The following is an 18,439-nucleotide window of genomic DNA, read 5'->3' as shown; positions in this document are numbered from 1 at the left end:
CTTTGTAAGTTTTTACATGCATATTATGAATTTTATTAATTAAAAAATAAAATATTACTCTTTAAAATATTACTTATGTATATTGATTGAATGTAAGACTTTTTTATTATCATTTTTTAATGCACATATGATATTAGTATATTATTATTAGTCAATTTTTTAAAGATTTTATGCGTGTTGAAAGAAGATAATAATCTTAATTATCTTATCTTATATACTTTAAAGATGACGATAACAACAATTTCTCTCATTTCTTTTATTTTGAGGTAAGCATATATTTTTTGCAACCAAATTTTTTTTGACTTTCAAAAGTAAGTTTAATCTGGTTCGCAGATGAGTTTTGACATTACAGTCTCCTCCCAATCGCAGTTGCGGGGATTGAAACGTAATCTTTCCTACCAAGTTCAACATCAATTACCACTTAATCAACTAATGATTGTTGCGACCAATTGTTCTTGTTATGTGTGACATTGACAACTGAAATGATCAAGTGAGTACAACTAATTCTCCAGCTCATTTACATGCTATTAAACTAAGGTTTGATGTGTCCTTTTGCGTTTACATTCGAATCCTCGTGGAGCACGCATTCCATATTTCTTAGTACATAGCACGCATTCCATATCCCTGTAATATAACATAGTCCTAGTATTATTTTTTATTTATTTTTTGTCAAGTAGTTTAGTGGTTAGAATCTTACATATCTAAATGTGGAGAAATTTAGAATTCAAGATTTGAATCTCTGTCACTCCATGTCCCTGTTAGTTAACATTTGAAGTACACTAACGCAAATATATGTAGTATAATTAAGTGCAATTGTCTAGTAGAAAATGGGACCAATATTGTACCAAAAACAAAAACAAAAAACAAAATAAAAAATGGGACCAATATTCCGTCTTTTGTACCACAAAAATAAAATAAAATTGGGACCAATCATTATTGAAGGTCCTTATCCTCTTCCCCTCAAACGTAGAGCTGTTAAATATGTCGATCCGATCCATTATGGTCCGGCTCATTGGAACAGCCAAAATAAATAGGTTAGATTGACCCAACCCAATTATTATTGAGCTATGCCCATCTCATCCAAGACAGTGGACTAACAGGCAGACCCATAAACCCGACTCATTTTTGACAATTGTACCCCAACGGTCACATTTTATAATTGCAGGATATGCATCAACACGGATCACACTACCATTATATATATATATATATATATATGAGGTTGTTACTAAATTAATGTATCTATACTTCAATATAAGGTGTTGAAGGGGTCGTGGTTTTAACTTCTGGTTTTCTACTTCTTAAAGTCTATAGTGTATGTTTAATCAATAGATTAAAAAAATAATTAAGTCAAAAAGAAATGAATTAATATAGAGTGTAAGTTTATATATATATTTGAAAGAAGTATGGATGAAGAAGAATTTAGACCCACAATTTAACAAAAAATGCAATCTTTATGGGGAGAAATTTAGGTGAAGTATGGATGAAGAAGTGTTGTACATTGGATAATAGCTGATGTATAAAGGATAAGTTCAAAGAATAGATTGTGCAATATGAAAAATTCTACTATAAGCACAAGCCCAAATAAATTTTGTTTAGGCGCACACACAACAAAGTTTAAAAATTAAAAAAAAAATATTAAAGTGATATTGATTGATGTGACTATTTCATTTTTCTTTTAATATATTTTTTAAATTTACGTAAGTGTGCCTAAAATTGTGTCTATATCATTTGTGCCTATCTAAGAATGTCTCAATGCAACATAGTGATCAAATTCTACATTGTGAAGTAAATATTGATTTGAAAAATAGATTTCGAACCTGGCTTGCAAGACAATAGTGGAAATTTGGGCTTGGGATGGGGGGTGTAAAAGAAACTAGGGGCTAAAGAGATAAATTAGAGGGGGAGGTGTACTAATATTGATTCAAAAGCCCAGAAGTTGGAAGTTGTAATGTTGAAGCTTTGTTTAGAGTGGATTTTATACTACTAGTTTCATGTAGGGCCCAATCTGAGGTAAAACATGGGGGTGAACATTTTTTTGAGCAAAATAATTTGTGATGGTTTCTCTCCCAACCCCCCTCAATTCTTTTCTACCCCCCAAAAATCCAAGTTTGCCCCTTGCGGTTTGAAACATTTTTGCCAAAAAACTTCGGTTCGCATTCACCGAAGCCAAATATTAGACCATTTCGGTAACTACAAACCGAACATTAGCGTTTTCGGTACACAAAAAATGAACGTCAGCTTGTTCGGTATCTGCGAACCGAAATGTCCTAGATTTCGGTACGTTGGTCGCTGGAATTAGGCCATTTTCGGTAGAAATTTACCGAAATAATGGTTTCGGTACCTGCGAACCGAAATGTCCCAGATTTCGGTAAGTAGTTACCGAAATTTATCAGAATGTCAGCTTATTTCGGTTCGTATAAACCGCAGTACCCCCAGGGGTAAAAACGGAAATTCAGGGGGTAGAAAAGAATTGAGGGGGGTTGGGAGAGAAAACGTCATAATTTGTTAACAAGCATGGGAGGTGAAGGTATTGAGAAAGCATGTCTCAGCCCGTCATCTTTGCAAGTTATTTTTAGAAGGGAGCAGAAAACTTATTTTTAATTTTTAAATTAAGAGTATTATAAAATATTTTGAAGTATTATGTGATTATTTATCATTTTTTTAATTATTTTAAAAAATATTTTATAATGTTCTTAATTTTTAGAAAAAAGTTCGCCTCTTTCCTCTTCAAAAACCAATTCGTAAACAAAATCTTAAGGAGGTAAGGTTGTGGATTACGAAGATATTAATTTATAATCAAGGGGGTTGTTGTGAGGTCTTGGAAACAAGAAGGATATTGTATCTTAGATTAAAAGGAAATAGCCTGACTTAATTTGTTTTCAAGAGACTAAAATAGAGATTTTTGATTAGACGTTATGTGAATGAGAGGATGTAAAGAGGAACACATTTTTTACAACACTACTCTTTCTAACACTCACGCTCTTATATTTTCTCAATGTGAGATATCAATTCTATTGATAAGGTCGACATCAAGTTTTATCTTGATTTCTAATGAAGAATGAATTATAAAATATTTGCTAGAAATGTTTATTAGTTGATCGTGAAAAATGATACAATATAATTATGTTTGATTGATAATGTCATTTGTGTGAAATGATGTGGGTGCTTGCATGTTCAAATTTCACGTGAGTAACATAAAAATTGTATGGTTTAATTATCGAAGTTGATGTTATTATTTATCTACAGTTGTTTTTTAGTGAGTACTCCAAATAACACAAATGAATATGACAATATAATTTTTAAAACTTTTTTTTTTTATTACGAAAGACCTCAAATCATTGATGATTCTTAATTTTTATGGTATAAATTTATTTAAAGTAATAGATATGGTTATATAGCAGCATAACTTTGAATTTATCGACCCCAGTTCATGTAATTTATGCCTAACATGGTGTCATCAATGCGAACATAATACCTTTAGCACATGAAATTTTTTGCATTCAATCAATAATGCTACATCATTTGTTTGAAAATTTGGGATTTTAAAATAATTTAAAATTTAGGAATTTTGAGATTTTTTTTCTTCTGGTTGTTTGATTTGTTGGAATCATGTATAACAACAACAAAAAATCTTTTAAATTATAAGGAGTCAACCTAAAGGTTAAACGACTCAAGTAAGAACTTTTAAGCTCTAAAATAAACAAAAATTTGAGCAAGGAAAAAAAAAAGGCTTCATAAGTTATAAACACAACAGTCCCAACTCAAAAAAAAAATATTATGGTGAGAAAAAAAAACTTCCGTCTTGAGTCAATCATTAAAAAAAATTTTAAAAAAAACCCTTGATTTTTTGTTTGACTGAATTCTCTATGAGAACTCCATCATCCATATTTTTGTTTGATTCAATTTTTAGATGTTTGGTTTCTCCACAAATGGATACCCTCCCCAATACTTAGCATTGCTCTGCTCAAAAGATACCCCCTACATCCTTACTTACTTATAAGATCCTTAGTAGAAGATTTTGTTTGTCATAAATATAAAATTTACTATAAATTTTTAGATGTATCAACTATTACTATTTTTTCAATTATATCTCTTATTATTACCTGAAATTCCTGGCAGACAGTAGATAGGTGTTGAGCAAACTGTGTCAACACTTGTCTGTACACAGAACACTAATAATAAAGATGACAAGAAAATAAATAACACAGTAAAGTTGTTAACCCAGTTCAGTGCAACGTCACCTACTCTGGGGGATACCAATCCAAGAATGAATCCACTATAATAGCTCTAGTTCAAAGCCCTCAGCAAACACCCCGATTTATGACTTATCTCCTAGACACTACCCGTGCTAATCCTACATAGGAACTCCTAGATATGAGACCACGTCTCAATTTCCTTTAACTACACAGACAACGTTGTTATTCAATACAAACAAGAACCAATGATGGAGACACCCTCCTATGAAACTAGATCTCACTCTCGCTTAAAAGCTCTCGAGTGAATCAAACACAAACTAACTTCGTACTTCAAAGCTTAGGAGCAGTTCATAGTTACAACTCAATAAACCTGATTCTAAGCTTGCATCAAGGAGACACAAGAAAGACTCACAATTAACAATAAACACTCTAAACCCTAAAAACACACACACTTTGTAAGAATGATGGTTTAGATGATTAAAATAGGGTTAGCAGCTCCCTTTATATAGCAGAAACTTCGTGGGCCTTGAGCCACTAAACTTCTGCTCCAAGAAAACCTTCAGAGGTTATATTATAAAATTAAATCTTTGATTCCTTAATTTTATATAATACTTGAGGACCAAGTAACCTTGTAAAACCGCCTCCTGAAGTTTAATTACACCACGTGCGTCTTGGCGCACAAGCTAGGGTAGAATAATTCTTCAATCAAATCTTCGAAAGATTGCATATAAAAATATAACGTCTTCAAGCGCGCAGTCAGCCTACACAGGTGTTGTTCCACATGTATGCACATCTGTCTCAATACTTGGCTAAATGATGTTTTTGCAAAATGTAACCACCATACAAAAACCCAACATTACCAACTTGCCACATATTTGAAATATGAAAAATCAACATTGAATTAATGTATTTATACACAAAGAAAAATTTAGTAGTCATATACAAATTTTGAACAACAAATATTGACATGTACACCATATATACGGTCAGTGGTTTTTTGTCTTCAGTTTTTTAATGCATCTTATTAGTATAAGATGTTTTCTCTCCCCACCCCCGTGAATTTTTTATCCCCCTGAATTTCTAATTTTGCCCTTGAAAAAACTTCGGTTTGTAGAAACCGAAGTTTTTTTTTGCCTTGAAAACAAATTTCGGCTTCTAAAAACCGAAATTTACTCTGAATTTGCTCTAGTAAAAATTAGGTTTCTGCGAACCGAATTTTTCTGCAAGGGTAAAATTGAAATATTGGGGGGTATAAAAGATTCACGGGAGATGGGGAGAGAAAACATCTTAGTATAATTGCCAAGATAGAAAGGTATACGAGAAATGGTGTCAACGGTCCATCATAAATGATGTACGAATATGTAAAGATGTCAAGTGGACCGGTCCGATGGGCTAACATATATAAAAGAGTTTTAGTGGGTCAATTCGTTTGTTTCATGTGCTGCTAAATTGAACCTGACTCAATTAGTAATGTTCTATGTGGCCTAATGGGCCGGCCCAACTAATTTTCATGTTATTTTTTTTATTTTAGAAAAATATGCAATGGACAATAAAACTACATAACACATAAATTATTGTCCATCAAATAAGTGAGTGTCATAATTTTATAACATATGTTTTTGTCCATTCTTTATAAATTAGTATTGTTTTTCATCAAAGTCTCTCTAAATAACATTTTTCGTATTAGCAACTGGAGGAGATTCTAACATTTCAAAATCATCACCGTCATCCTCCGACTCTTTGTCAATAACTTCTAAAATTCGATCAAAGTCATATGACGTTGAAGCTTGAGATACGAAGCTTGTTGAAGCTTTGACGAAAGTTAGGTTTTTTCAACAAGGAATAATAGGAAAAAAGCGATTATGTCATACGAAAACTCAAATCTACACTTAAAAATTACGGAAAATTTTGAATTTTCCATTGAGAAATGAGAACGATTGACGATGCCATCCATTTTTCAATTTTTTTTTAATATTTAGTGGGCTAGCTCACAAGCCCGACGGGCCCGCCTAGACCGGCGCATGAAAAATATAAGCCCGATTGACCGATCCAAAAAGATACTGTCGTTTCTTTTGGTGTTTTTTTTAGGCTCGGCCCATGTTAACAATGAATAATAGGAAAAAAGAGATTATGTCATACGAAAACTCAATTGTACACTTAAAAATTTGGGAAAATTTTGAATTTTCCATTGAGGATGTAATCTATTTTTCTAATTTTGTTTTTAATATTTAGTGGGCTAGCTCGCAAGCCTGACAGGCCAGCCTAGACCGGCCCATGAAAAATATAACCCTGATGGACCAACCCAAAAATATAAGGTTGTTTTTTCGGTGCTTTTTTTAGGCCCGACCCATGTTAAAATACAGAACCAATGGGCTGGCACAGTAGCGTAACCCTTTTTGACAGCTCTACGATCAAGGGATTTTGGAAGGTGTTCGCGAGGAGCGGCTGCGCAAGGCACCAAAAAATTTTTAGTATATATATTGAAAATAATTACACATGAATAAAAGTCAAGCGGACAACAACTATTTCAGTTAAAATAATTATAGTTTTCTCTTTCTAGTTTTTTCAGTCAAGCGGACAACCTATTTTAACTGGAATAATTACACATGAATAAAATATTAACGAACAACATATTTTAGCTGAAACGATTAGGATAAATTATTGTATCTTTTTTCTAGTTTTTTTTTTTATGTTAATGCCGACTTCGGTCTACTCGTAGCCCATACGAGCTAGCCTGTTTTTATAACGGGTTTTTTCATGCTGGGCTAAAAAGCTCTAAAATAATTTAGGTTCAATAAGTTTAGACCATATATTTTAGTGGGCTTGGCAGGCTGACCTACGCTTATTTGAACTAGCCCATTTTCACAGCTCTATATGTCAGCATATTGACCTTTTTTGTTGTGCAAATAGTTGTCTTCTATACAAATTGTATACAATTACGGTATAATTTTTTTCCTTAATATAAGCAAAAAATTGCTAAATATTCTTATAAATAGAGATAAGGGAAAAAATGGAATTTTCAGGGGGTGGGTGAGAAAGTGAGTAGGTGGGATAAGAAATTTTCGAGATTAGCGAGTATAAAAATGTTCTTTCTGTGTACAAACAATAGCCCTCTACAATGAAGGTATATGTGGCCCAAAGTAGTACCTACATTGTCAAATACCCAAACAAAAAGTGACGTTACTAAACATCATACATCGTTAAAGATATTTGAATAACTAGGGGTAAACCCGCACGAGTTCGATTAAAATACATAATTAAAATATTTTTATAAATGAAAAATAATAATTATAATAAGTGTAATCACACATTCGATTAAAATGCATAGTTAAATGATAGAAACTTTTACATTATGATTATATTCAATATTATATATGTGTAAAAACAAAAAAAGTTGTTCAGAATTAAAATATTTTTTATTGAAAGGATGTATCATATTTTATTTTAATAGTATAATCGTATAAGATCTTAATTTTCTTTATATGAGTTGCAATTTCAGTCAAAAGTCACTTTTATTTTTTATTTTTAATGTATCCCTTATTTATTTATTTTCAATAAGAGTTGGTGGTCATACATACTTATATACTTGGTGAAAATATTACTCCTGAGAAATGTTGAACTAAGAAATATGAGAAATGAGAAATGGTTACTTTGACTTTGTATATCACGTGATCTCATCTTCCGAAAATTACCTATCAAATAGCAACGTAACTGTTTACTCCCTTCTATGCAATTTAAGATGCCAAATAACTTATCTACTTATTCTCCTCTCGTTCTCTTGAAGTTTCTTCTGAATTACTCACTTGGTCGAATTTTATCCCGACTTTATTAGTCTTGTTTCTTCTCGATTTTTTTATTGAAAGGATGTATCATATCCCAACTTTATTAGTCTATTGTTTCTTCTCGATTTTTTATTGAAAGGATGTATCATATTTTATTTTAATAGTGTAATCGTATAAGATCTTAGTTTTCTTTATATGAGTTGCAATTTTAATCACAAGTCACTTTGCTTTTTTATTTTTAATTTTCCGTTATTTATTTATTTTCAATAAGAGTTGGGGGTCATACATACTTATACTTGGTGAAAATATTGCTCATGAGAAATGTTAAACTAAGACGTATGAGAAATGGTGACTTTGACTTTTGTTTATCATGTGATAAAATAAAAATAGTTTGTGACTTACGACTTTTCATTGACATTTCATCAATTTGAACTTTTTATTATTTTTATAAATAAATAAATAAAAATAATTTTTTGACTAAATTTGTTATTCTATAAATGAAATTAAATAGAAAAAAGAGTGTTAACTAATTTGTGGAAGTGATGGATAAATTTTATTATGCTTGGTTTAACATAATCAAAATTCTTGGGGACGACTTTTGAGTTCCTTATTTTGAATTTTACTTGTACCTAAAATTAAATAGAGATGTTGCTAGCAATGAATAAAAAATTTAAAAATTAGCCATATATTTAATAAAAATTACAGTAATAATATATAATAATTATGTAAAAAAATATTGAATAGGACTCTATGCATATAAAACTAAATTAAAAATTATACTTGACTTACACCAATACATACACCATTCTCCACTCGACAACATATCATTCTTTATAACACTGTTAACGATTGAAAAACATGAAATTGCAATGAACATAGCGATGTTGTCCATAAAATAACATTTCTTCATCTGTGTGTTGATGTATAAAAACAACAAATATGTTCTTTTAAAAACACAATAGATAAAAAATTGGTAAAAAGTGATCTACTTGTTGACATTGTGATGACGTGGCAAATCATTTTCCAAAAAAAAGAAAAAACAAAGGAAAGGTTTTTTTTTCTTTCCAGATCTCATCTTCACCATAGAAAAATAATAATATCAAACATCTACTTCATAACAAAAACCCCAATAGAATAATTTAACCCCTTTCTACCCAAAAAAGAATAATTTAACCCCTTTTAATGGGATGTTGATAAAAAACAATGGGATGATTAGATTAAAATCGCAATAACAAATATGATATAAAAAAACACCATCAACGTTTAGGAATACAAAAAAAAACAAAAAGTAAATAAAGAACAATAAAATCATTCTAAGCACCTTTATGAGTCAGTCACTTTTGATTTTAGATTGGGAGTTAGAGTCTAGTGACAGCTTTATGGGTCGGGTTGATGGGCGTCTTGCTGGTTTGGAGGCTGATGAGTGTTCTCTAAGATTGAGATAATTAGAAGTGAACTTATATTAGGTGGTATCTGGTTTTGGCTTTATTCATTGGTGTTCCGCTTATACACGACACATTTGTTTTGTAGTTCCGTTTTTCCCGATATCTATTCGTCTTGTGCAAAGACCGATTATTATTATTAATAATAATAATAATAATATATTTGTCATTAAAAAAATCATTCTAAGCACCATATACATTATTAAGCACAGAAAAGAAGAATGAAAAAAAAATGAAGAAATGATATATCATATACATGTAATTTGGGGTTTTGCTAATTAATCTCGAAAACATACTTCTTTTCAATTTTTGAGTCAAATACTTTTTTTTAATTTTTGAGTCAAATACTTCTTTTTAATCTTTGAGTAGCACATTCAGCCTATAAATCGTAAAAATGAAAATGCAGTGAAAGTTCAATAGAAGATAAGAGACACAATATATTCTCAAATGGTCATGTGGCAAAAAAATTTCCTTTTGATCAGTCTCACAAAATCTATTACTAATTCTGTCCCAAAATATAAGTAAAACTTAGTCAACAAAAGTGAATGTATTTGGTCGAAAGCTTTAACCAAATACATCAAGTTTCTTTGACTCAATTTTGCTTATATTTTAGGATGGAGGGAGTATATCATTTAATAATTTAAAAATTAAAAATTAAAAATTAAAAATTAATTAATTAATTTTTCAAATACTTATTTATCTTTTTATGACCAAAATAAAATTTTTTAGTCACATGACCATCTAAAAATATCTATAAAAGAGAAATGCAGCTTGGGTTCAAAATGAAGGGTAGAATATAGTAAGAATAAGAGAGGAAGAAGTTATAAAAAAAAAAAAAAGAGAGAGATAGGAAGAAGAGATGTGGAATAGTAAAAGCTGCATTTACTTGTGAGAGAGATAATTGAAGTGTTTTTGTTGGAGTGGGAAACTGAATGGTTTGGGTGGGGATAATTAATTTGCAAGTGACAATTATTATTAGGAAAAGGGTTTAGGCGGGATATGTTGCATATTAGGCGCTAATTGGGTAAGATGTGTATGCTGTTTTAATATATTAAGGATGTGTGACTAATAATTGATCGTGGACCATTCGATTTTTATAAATTAATTTTTTTTACGGTCTAGAATGAAAATCGAATGGTCCATGATCGATGGTGGTGCAATCGCGGTGGTGTTAGGTCGCTTGTTTAGTTGTTTGTGTGTCCGTCGTACTTTGTTTCTGTGTTTGTGTCTTTCTCTCTCTGTGTTTGCGTGTGTGTGTTGGACAAGTTGGATATGGGAGGGAAAAAACAAAGGTAAGCAGGGGTATATTTGTCATTTCTCAGTATATAAAAAAAATTCTTTATTTTCTCGGGCGGCCCATGGCCCTGCCCAGCCCACAAGCTCCTCCGCCCTAATTAGCATCATCCATTATGACAATGTACACACTCGATTTGGTACCGTTCTCGCGACCCGCGCCGAAACAGTGAGTTACCCCTAGATGTTCAGTCAACTGCTGCGCCTCAACGCATTTTGGGGAGAACAAGCTAGCTCTAGGTTCGAGTGGCATTTCACCGCTAACCACAACTCATCGGTTGGTTTTTCAATATCAGTTGGTTCGGACCTCACTTAATTTCACCTAAGCTCATCCTAGTCATGAATTAGATCACCCAGATTCGGATCCATAAGCACCGACAATAGCGCATATATCATTCTTCCACGATTATATTAATTAACAAATTTTCACCTACCTAATTGTAAATGAATATTCAACCGGCCTGCAAATTGCAATGAATATTATTCCATTTGAACATGTCTTTCGTTTTCTTACGGGAATTTCAACATGGTTATTACAATACTCAACCCCTTATCTTATCTCGTAACTATACATAATTTTTTATTTTGACCATACACAAACTAAGGAAGCTTACTTAATTTTATTTATTTTATTGTATTTTTCCAAAAATTATCTTTGAGTCAGCACACATGCATGCCCTAAAAGACTCGACCAACCACTATTAGGCAAAATAATTATTGACAAAAGACTGTTCCAAGCAAAAGACGTGCTCATATAGAATTAGGAAATTACAACACATTACTCATGCAAGCTACCCGGCCGATACAATTAATTATGCTTAATTACTCCAAAACAGAGTATATAACAACCAAAAATAGAAACGTAAAGAAAAACATCACTAAATAAAAAACGCACCACTACTAGTCTATATACATCCTCCAATGAAGCCAATACTAAAGAACAACAAACACTCCAAAGGAAGAAAAAACAACAACAACTACTAGGAACAAAACGCTATTTTCTCTTAACATGGTTAATTTATTTTGAATAACCTTAATATAATTAAGGAGAATGTTAACTTGTGCCCTTAAGGGCACATGTTAAGAAGATAAATGTGGAAAAAATTTATTGAACTTGTGGTGTATTCAATTATCTAAACATTAAATTCTTTGTATCATTAAATGCTATATTTCTATTTTTAGGTAGTTTAACATGTGCCCTTAGGGCACAAGTTAACATGACCCTATAATTAATTAGAGATATGACTTAAACGGGAAAGTTATTTCATTTGTCAATTATATTTATATATTAATAAATTTAAATTCATTGAAAAAAAAAAAAATCTATTTGAGAAAGTGACTGGTAAGTGGTAATTGCCCCGTTTTATTACCAGAAAAAAAAGAAAGATAATTGAAAGTGACCGGTAATCCTCATCTCATCGGTACGTGGGTAATCCAATGTCGTGCTTTGTAGTAGTATCCTCTACCACATAATGATAGCACGTGCATAATATGAAGTCAAATACTCCAAAATATAGATTTTTATAAGATACTTCCCAATAATATGGTTTCAAATAGCAGGCAACAACCACCATTGCGGCCTTTTACAAGTGGGAAGTACAACCTGTCTAATGTTAGAGTCGATAGAAGTTGGCGGGGGTGGGTGTTGTAGTTGCCTTTGGTTGATGAGTGACCTGATGCCCTGATCCTATCTTTCTTCACTTCTTTCTTATTCTCTCTATGATCAGATATTTGTGGTGCAGGTTTGATAGTCACGTATGGTGGGTGGTTGTTTCATTTTGGCTGTAGCCGATTTTTTGGTGTTTCGATTGTTAGTACTCTCTGAGTACTTCGAAATGCTCTTTTTTCTCTTTTCTATTTTTTATGTTTGATGTATTGTAACTGTTTATTTTATATATATTTATCATTAAAAAAAAAAACGATTACAACCACAATTGACATAGTAGTTTCTATAAATCTAAGAGCATCACATTTTGCATTTGCTCTGTGATTTTAATTTACTTACGGGAATAGTTATATCATAGCTGCATCAGACAGTTTCAATTATATTCACTCAAATTATCATATAAAATGTTAAAATTTATGAACCCGAATTTACATTATATATCTAATGAAAATTTTCAATTGTGTATTTCAAACATCTCCCCTTCAATATTAATTTACATGACAAATTGAGACTCTATGTCACTTGATATATAGTTTTGTGAAAATTTAATATTATTTCACACCGTAACAACTGCAATGTGCATCGCAGCAACTAAAAGATTCAACCGGCCAATATTAGGCAAAATAAATAATTGATAAAAGTCTTTTCCAAAGCACAAGACTGACCGAGCCATATAGAATTAGGAAATTATTTATACAACACATCTGCTCAAGCAAGTTACCAAACACAATTGCTTAATTAATTACTCCAACAAGCAGATAAACAAGAACCAAAAATAGAAACGTAAAGAAAAACACCACTAAACAAAAAACACACCACTAGCCTATAGCCTCCGATGAAACCAATACTAAAGAAAACGTTAATTTCTCTTAATTTAATTACTTAGACATGATTTAAACGGGAAAATTATTTCATTGGCCAATCTTAATATTATAGTAATAATAAGTTAAAATTCATTGAAAAAAAGTATCTATTTAAAGATATTTGAAAGTGACCGGTAATTGAATTCATATGAACGTACGTCAGGCCATCCACAGGTACACAGCCTCGTGCTCTGTCTGTATTAGTAACTTCTACTGCACATAATGACAACACATGCATAAAATGAAACCATATACTCACTTATCTATATAGGACCATTAAATCCTCTGCAAATACTCTATCAAAGTAGATTATAATTTAATACCAAAATTTTATAATAAGGATGAAAGTAGATTATAATTTATACCAAAATTTTATACTTTGTGTTTTAATTATAGGTATTAGGTATTAATTTTTATAAATTGTGATGTTTATAATTTTATATGAATGCATATTTTTTCAATATATTATGTTATGTGGTAAGAAATTTCTAAAGTTATTTTATACTCTCTAATGGTTAATTTTTCACAATAATCCAATCAAATATTTCTATATGTAAGAGGAGTCAGAAATTTAACTTTTGACTATTTAGCTTAAGTAGATGTATATTTGTTTCAAGTACTTTTTCAAACATTAATTCTAAAAAAAATTTGTTTTCAATTTTAGTCTCTATTTTTTTATAAAAGTTTATGTCACATGTTCCAACTGATTTTTTTTTATAGCATGTCATTGATAAGACCTTAAAATATCATTAATTAGTTTGATAATTTAACTATTTTACTTTTAATCTATATTATCTTATGTTATCTATAACTTCAAATAAAAGATAAAATAATTAAATTATTAAAGTAATCATGATATTTTAAAGTTTTAATATTGACATGTTATAAAAATAGCCATATGGAACATGCTATGTGAACTTTTGGAAAAAGGAGGAATTAAAATTGAAAACAGAAAATTTAAAAGGAACAATTGGAAATTTTATTAAATTTTTTTTATTAACACATCTTGAATGTATCATGTCCTGATTTTAAAAAAACTTAGCAAACCATGTCCTGGTATATTTATGAATGCGGTTGCAAAGGTGAGACTTACACTATCCTTAATGATGAATATCTACTCAACAATCAATGAGATAATAAGTCATATAAAATTATAAATAGATTTACATGTGATATCACAATTAACTTTTAATTAATTTTTTTTTTAACAAGTAAAAATGAAATATATTAACACCAAAAGAGAGTCCTGTCTAGCATAAGGTGTGCCAGAAAGAGCCACAAAGTTTTACAAAATTCAAGAGCATATTAAATTAATCGATACTTAAACAGACAAACGGACTCGACCATCACATGTGGGTGTTTACACCTAGATGCACATTATGGGCTTTCAGCCACCAAAACGTATATAATTTAACTTTATCAAACATTTGTTGAACTGTAAATTCTGCTGCCTTGAAAATTCTATTATTCCGCTCATGCCATATAACTGAAATGCAACACAGCCAGACAAGCTGTAAGAAAGATCGGCGAGCTTGTAACCCACCCGAACAATATATGAACTGAACGAAATGATCCTGTAGCAGCTCTGGATCAACTTTTACTTCTTATTATTGGATGAATACTCTAAATTATTTGGAAAGTGATGGTCTCTATTAATATTTATCTCTCATTAACCATTAATTATTTTTTTCAAGTGTTCAATATCATAACAAAAAGAAATAATTGAAGGGTGGATATCAACACTGATTTCTTCTGGTGAGATATCCACACAAGACAAATTATATCAAGAGGTAGTGGATATCCAGAACTTCATATATGCCTATTTTTTCAACCTTTATATTAAGAGTCGGGTCCATAAGGGCACTTGTCAGTTGTCACTACTATTTTTTATTTTGAAATAAAATTACTACTAGTACTAAGGACAACTCTATATAAAGAAACAACAATTATGCCATAAACTATAACCAAACAAATTAACCAATCAAAATACCAAGAATTTCATTAACAATGACATCTTTAGAACAATCTTCCAAAACCACCAACAACCACCAGCAAGACCTCCCACTAAAACAAATCCCAGGCAGCTATGGCCTCCCCTTCATCGGACCGATTTTCGACCGACACGACTATTTCTACAACCAAGGTAGAGACAAATTCTTCTCAACAAGAATTCAAAAATACAATTCAACAGTCTTTAGAACCAACATGCCACCAGGTCCATTCATTGCCTCAAACCCTAGAGTCATAGCTCTCTTAGACGCCGCATCCTTCCCGATCCTCTTCGACAATAAAAAAGTCGAGAAACACAACGTCTTTGACGGTACCTTCATGCCATCGACAAATTTCACCGGCGGCTACCGTATCTTATCTCAATTAGACACAACTGAACCAAACCATGCTCTTATAAAAGGTCTCTTGCTTAATGCTCTTTTGTTGAGAAAAGACAATGTTATCCCTCTTTTTAAGAGTATACTTTCTGATTCTTTTAATAAGATTGAAGATGAACTTTCTGAAAAAAGTGGTAAAGCTGATTTTAACACTATTTTTAGTGAGGCTTCTTTTAATTTCTTGTTTAGTCTCTTTTGTGATAATAAGTATCCTTCTGAAACTAACCTTGGTTCTCAAGGTCCTAAAATGTTGGACACATGGATTCTCTTTCAAATTGCTCCAATTGAAACATTAAAACCTCCTAAGATTTTCAATTATCTTGAAGATCTATTGCTTCGTACAGTTCCCATTCCAGCTTGTTTAACAAGGTAAAATTATGTCTTAAGCATATAATTTTAATGAGAAATTTTCTTTTTCTTAAGATTCTCTTTATGGGTTTTTTTTACTCAACGAAAATATATTCTATTTTGATTAAAAACCGTATGTTTATTTTAACTTGTTAATACGAAAAAGTGAGTATCTTAAAATTTAATCATTGTAATTAACGATAATAAATATTCAATTTTATTTTTCTTAAGATTCTCTTTAAGAGGTTTTTTAACTAAATGAAAATAAACTTTTTTTTGTCAATATCATAAGGTGGATAAATGAGATGACTGAGGTTCGAACCTCAGCCCTCTGCATATATAATGCAATATTTCTGTTAACTGAATTAAACTTATAGGACCAATGAAAATATATTATATCTTGATTAAAAAATGTATGTTTATTTTAACTTGTTAATACGAAAAAAGTGAATATCTTAAAATTTAATCATTGTGATTAAGATAAGATAAAATGTTAGTTAAAGTATGGTGCATTTTAAAAATAATGAAAATAATACATAATTATGGATAACTAGATGCAAAACGTTTCTTTAAAAATGTTGATAATTGTTGGTTTTACGAATCTCTTGTATCCGTGTTAACAAACTTGTTTGGCCAGGTCCTCTTACAAGAAGCTCTACGAAGCATTTTCTTCTTCTGCTGTAACAATTTTAGACGAAGCCGAAAAAGTAGGGTTGAAAAGAAGTGAAGCATGTCACAATCTCATTTTCATAGCCGGCTTTAATGGATATGCCGGATTAAAGAATCAATTTCCAACACTCTTCAAATGGATAGGTTTATCCGGTGAAGAGCTACACAAAGAACTCGCAAACGAGATAAGAACCATTGTAAAACAAGAAGGCGGAGTAACAATTCAGTCATTGGAAAAAATGTCGTTAGTAAAATCCGTTATTTATGAAGCAATGCGAATAGAGCCCATCGTACCTTATCAATATGCAAAGGCAAGAGAAGATTTGATTGTGAAGAGTCATGATGCAAGTTTTGAAATAAAAAAGGGTGAGACGATATTCGGATACCAACCTTTTGCTACTAAGGATCCTAGGATTTTCGATGATCCCGAGGTTTTCGTTCCAAAGAGGTTTATTGGAGAAGGTGAGAAGTTGTTGAAATATGTTTTATGGTCAAATGGGAGAGAAACGGAGAACCCTAGTGTGGATAATAAACAATGTCCTGGGAAAAATCTTGTTGTGCTTTTGTGTAGATTGTTTTTGGTGGAGTTTTTCTTGCGCTATGATACTTTTACTTTTGAGACTAAAGCTGCTGCTGTTGGTGTTTCTATTACCATTACCTCTCTCACCAAGGCTTCTACTCTCTAAATTTGCTTTTGCATTGTATTTAATGTCATTGTTTTGTATTTCTTCTCCCTTCTCTTTTTTTGGATTGTTGTTTTTGTAACTTCTATTCTTAAGGTGTTAGTTTGGTGGTAAGAGTTTAACTTTATTTGCCTCAAATATATTGTTCAAATCCTACCATAAACACTTGTAAAATGGTCGATGTCATTTTGTAAAAGTTTGTTTAATAATTTGTAATTTACGACATACATATTGAATTTTATTAAAAAATAAATAAAAATATATTAATTGAAATTTATTAGAAAATAAATAAAAATATATTAATTACTTGTGTATTGAAAGTATTTTCATTGAATGAATTACACATAAATAAAATATTACTTCCTCGGGCTAAATATAAGAGAAAATCTAGTTTTTTTTTAATGAAACAAACTTAATACATTTTATTAATCACCAAAAGTTCAATACATGAAGGAATAATCTCAAATATATGAAAACTAATTCAAGATTTGGCCGCCCTAGCTAGCGTATGAGCAACCAAATTCACTTATCTTTTAATAAATTTAACTTCAAAGTTTGCACAAAATAACACAACAAGAATAATATCATTAACGATTGAAAGAAACTCTGAGTTGCATGCTTCTTGGTACGAATTGCTTCAACCAGCACTTGAGAGAAAATCTAGTTTTTAGATTAATTGAGAATCTAATGTATTTGAGGTAACAAAATATTACTTCCTCTAGTCCTAATGTAAGCATTCTTCAACCTATTTTTCAAATATGTAAATGTGCTCAAATATTATGTCCAAAATATTATGACTACACAAATCGTTCTCTTTATTCGGACCCATAGGACTTTGTGTATAAGTTGGGTCGTGAGTTATAACTCTCTTAAAATGAGAAAATTTGGTTTTTATTTTTTAAATTTTTCTTGAATTTGAATTAGAAAAACTTTGATTTCTGCATTACAAAATTTTTTCCAAGCACAAAATTGAATTTTCGAGGGAGGATCATGAAGAGGCACAAAAGAGAAGCTATCAAGACAAAAATTGTGGTGGAACAACCAACGTGCATATCTAACGTCCATCACATAATCTAACACTTCCACGTGGCAATTCCTCATTAGCAA

At 31.0% G+C, this 18,439-nt stretch overlaps 1 protein-coding gene across 1 annotated transcript; it reads left to right on the top strand.

The window, feature by feature from the left end:
* Positions 1–15,196: 15,196 nt before the first annotated feature.
* On the top strand, positions 15,197–17,605 carry LOC123903039 (allene oxide synthase 3-like). The gene is made up of 2 exons (XM_045952899.1): positions 15,197–16,001; positions 16,618–17,605. The coding sequence occupies exons 1-2, from the start codon at positions 15,253–15,255 to the stop codon at positions 17,333–17,335; spliced, it is 1,467 nt and encodes a 488-aa protein (XP_045808855.1). The 5' UTR covers positions 15,197–15,252; the 3' UTR covers positions 17,336–17,605.
* Positions 17,606–18,439: the final 834 nt, after the last annotated feature.

The sequence above is a fragment of the Trifolium pratense genome, linkage group LG1 (genome assembly GCF_020283565.1).
Source record: "Trifolium pratense cultivar HEN17-A07 linkage group LG1, ARS_RC_1.1, whole genome shotgun sequence".
In the NCBI taxonomy this organism is placed as follows: domain Eukaryota; kingdom Viridiplantae; phylum Streptophyta; class Magnoliopsida; order Fabales; family Fabaceae; genus Trifolium; species Trifolium pratense.
The sequence above is the reverse complement of the archived record's forward strand: the minus strand, read 5'-3'. Positions and strand labels throughout refer to the sequence as shown.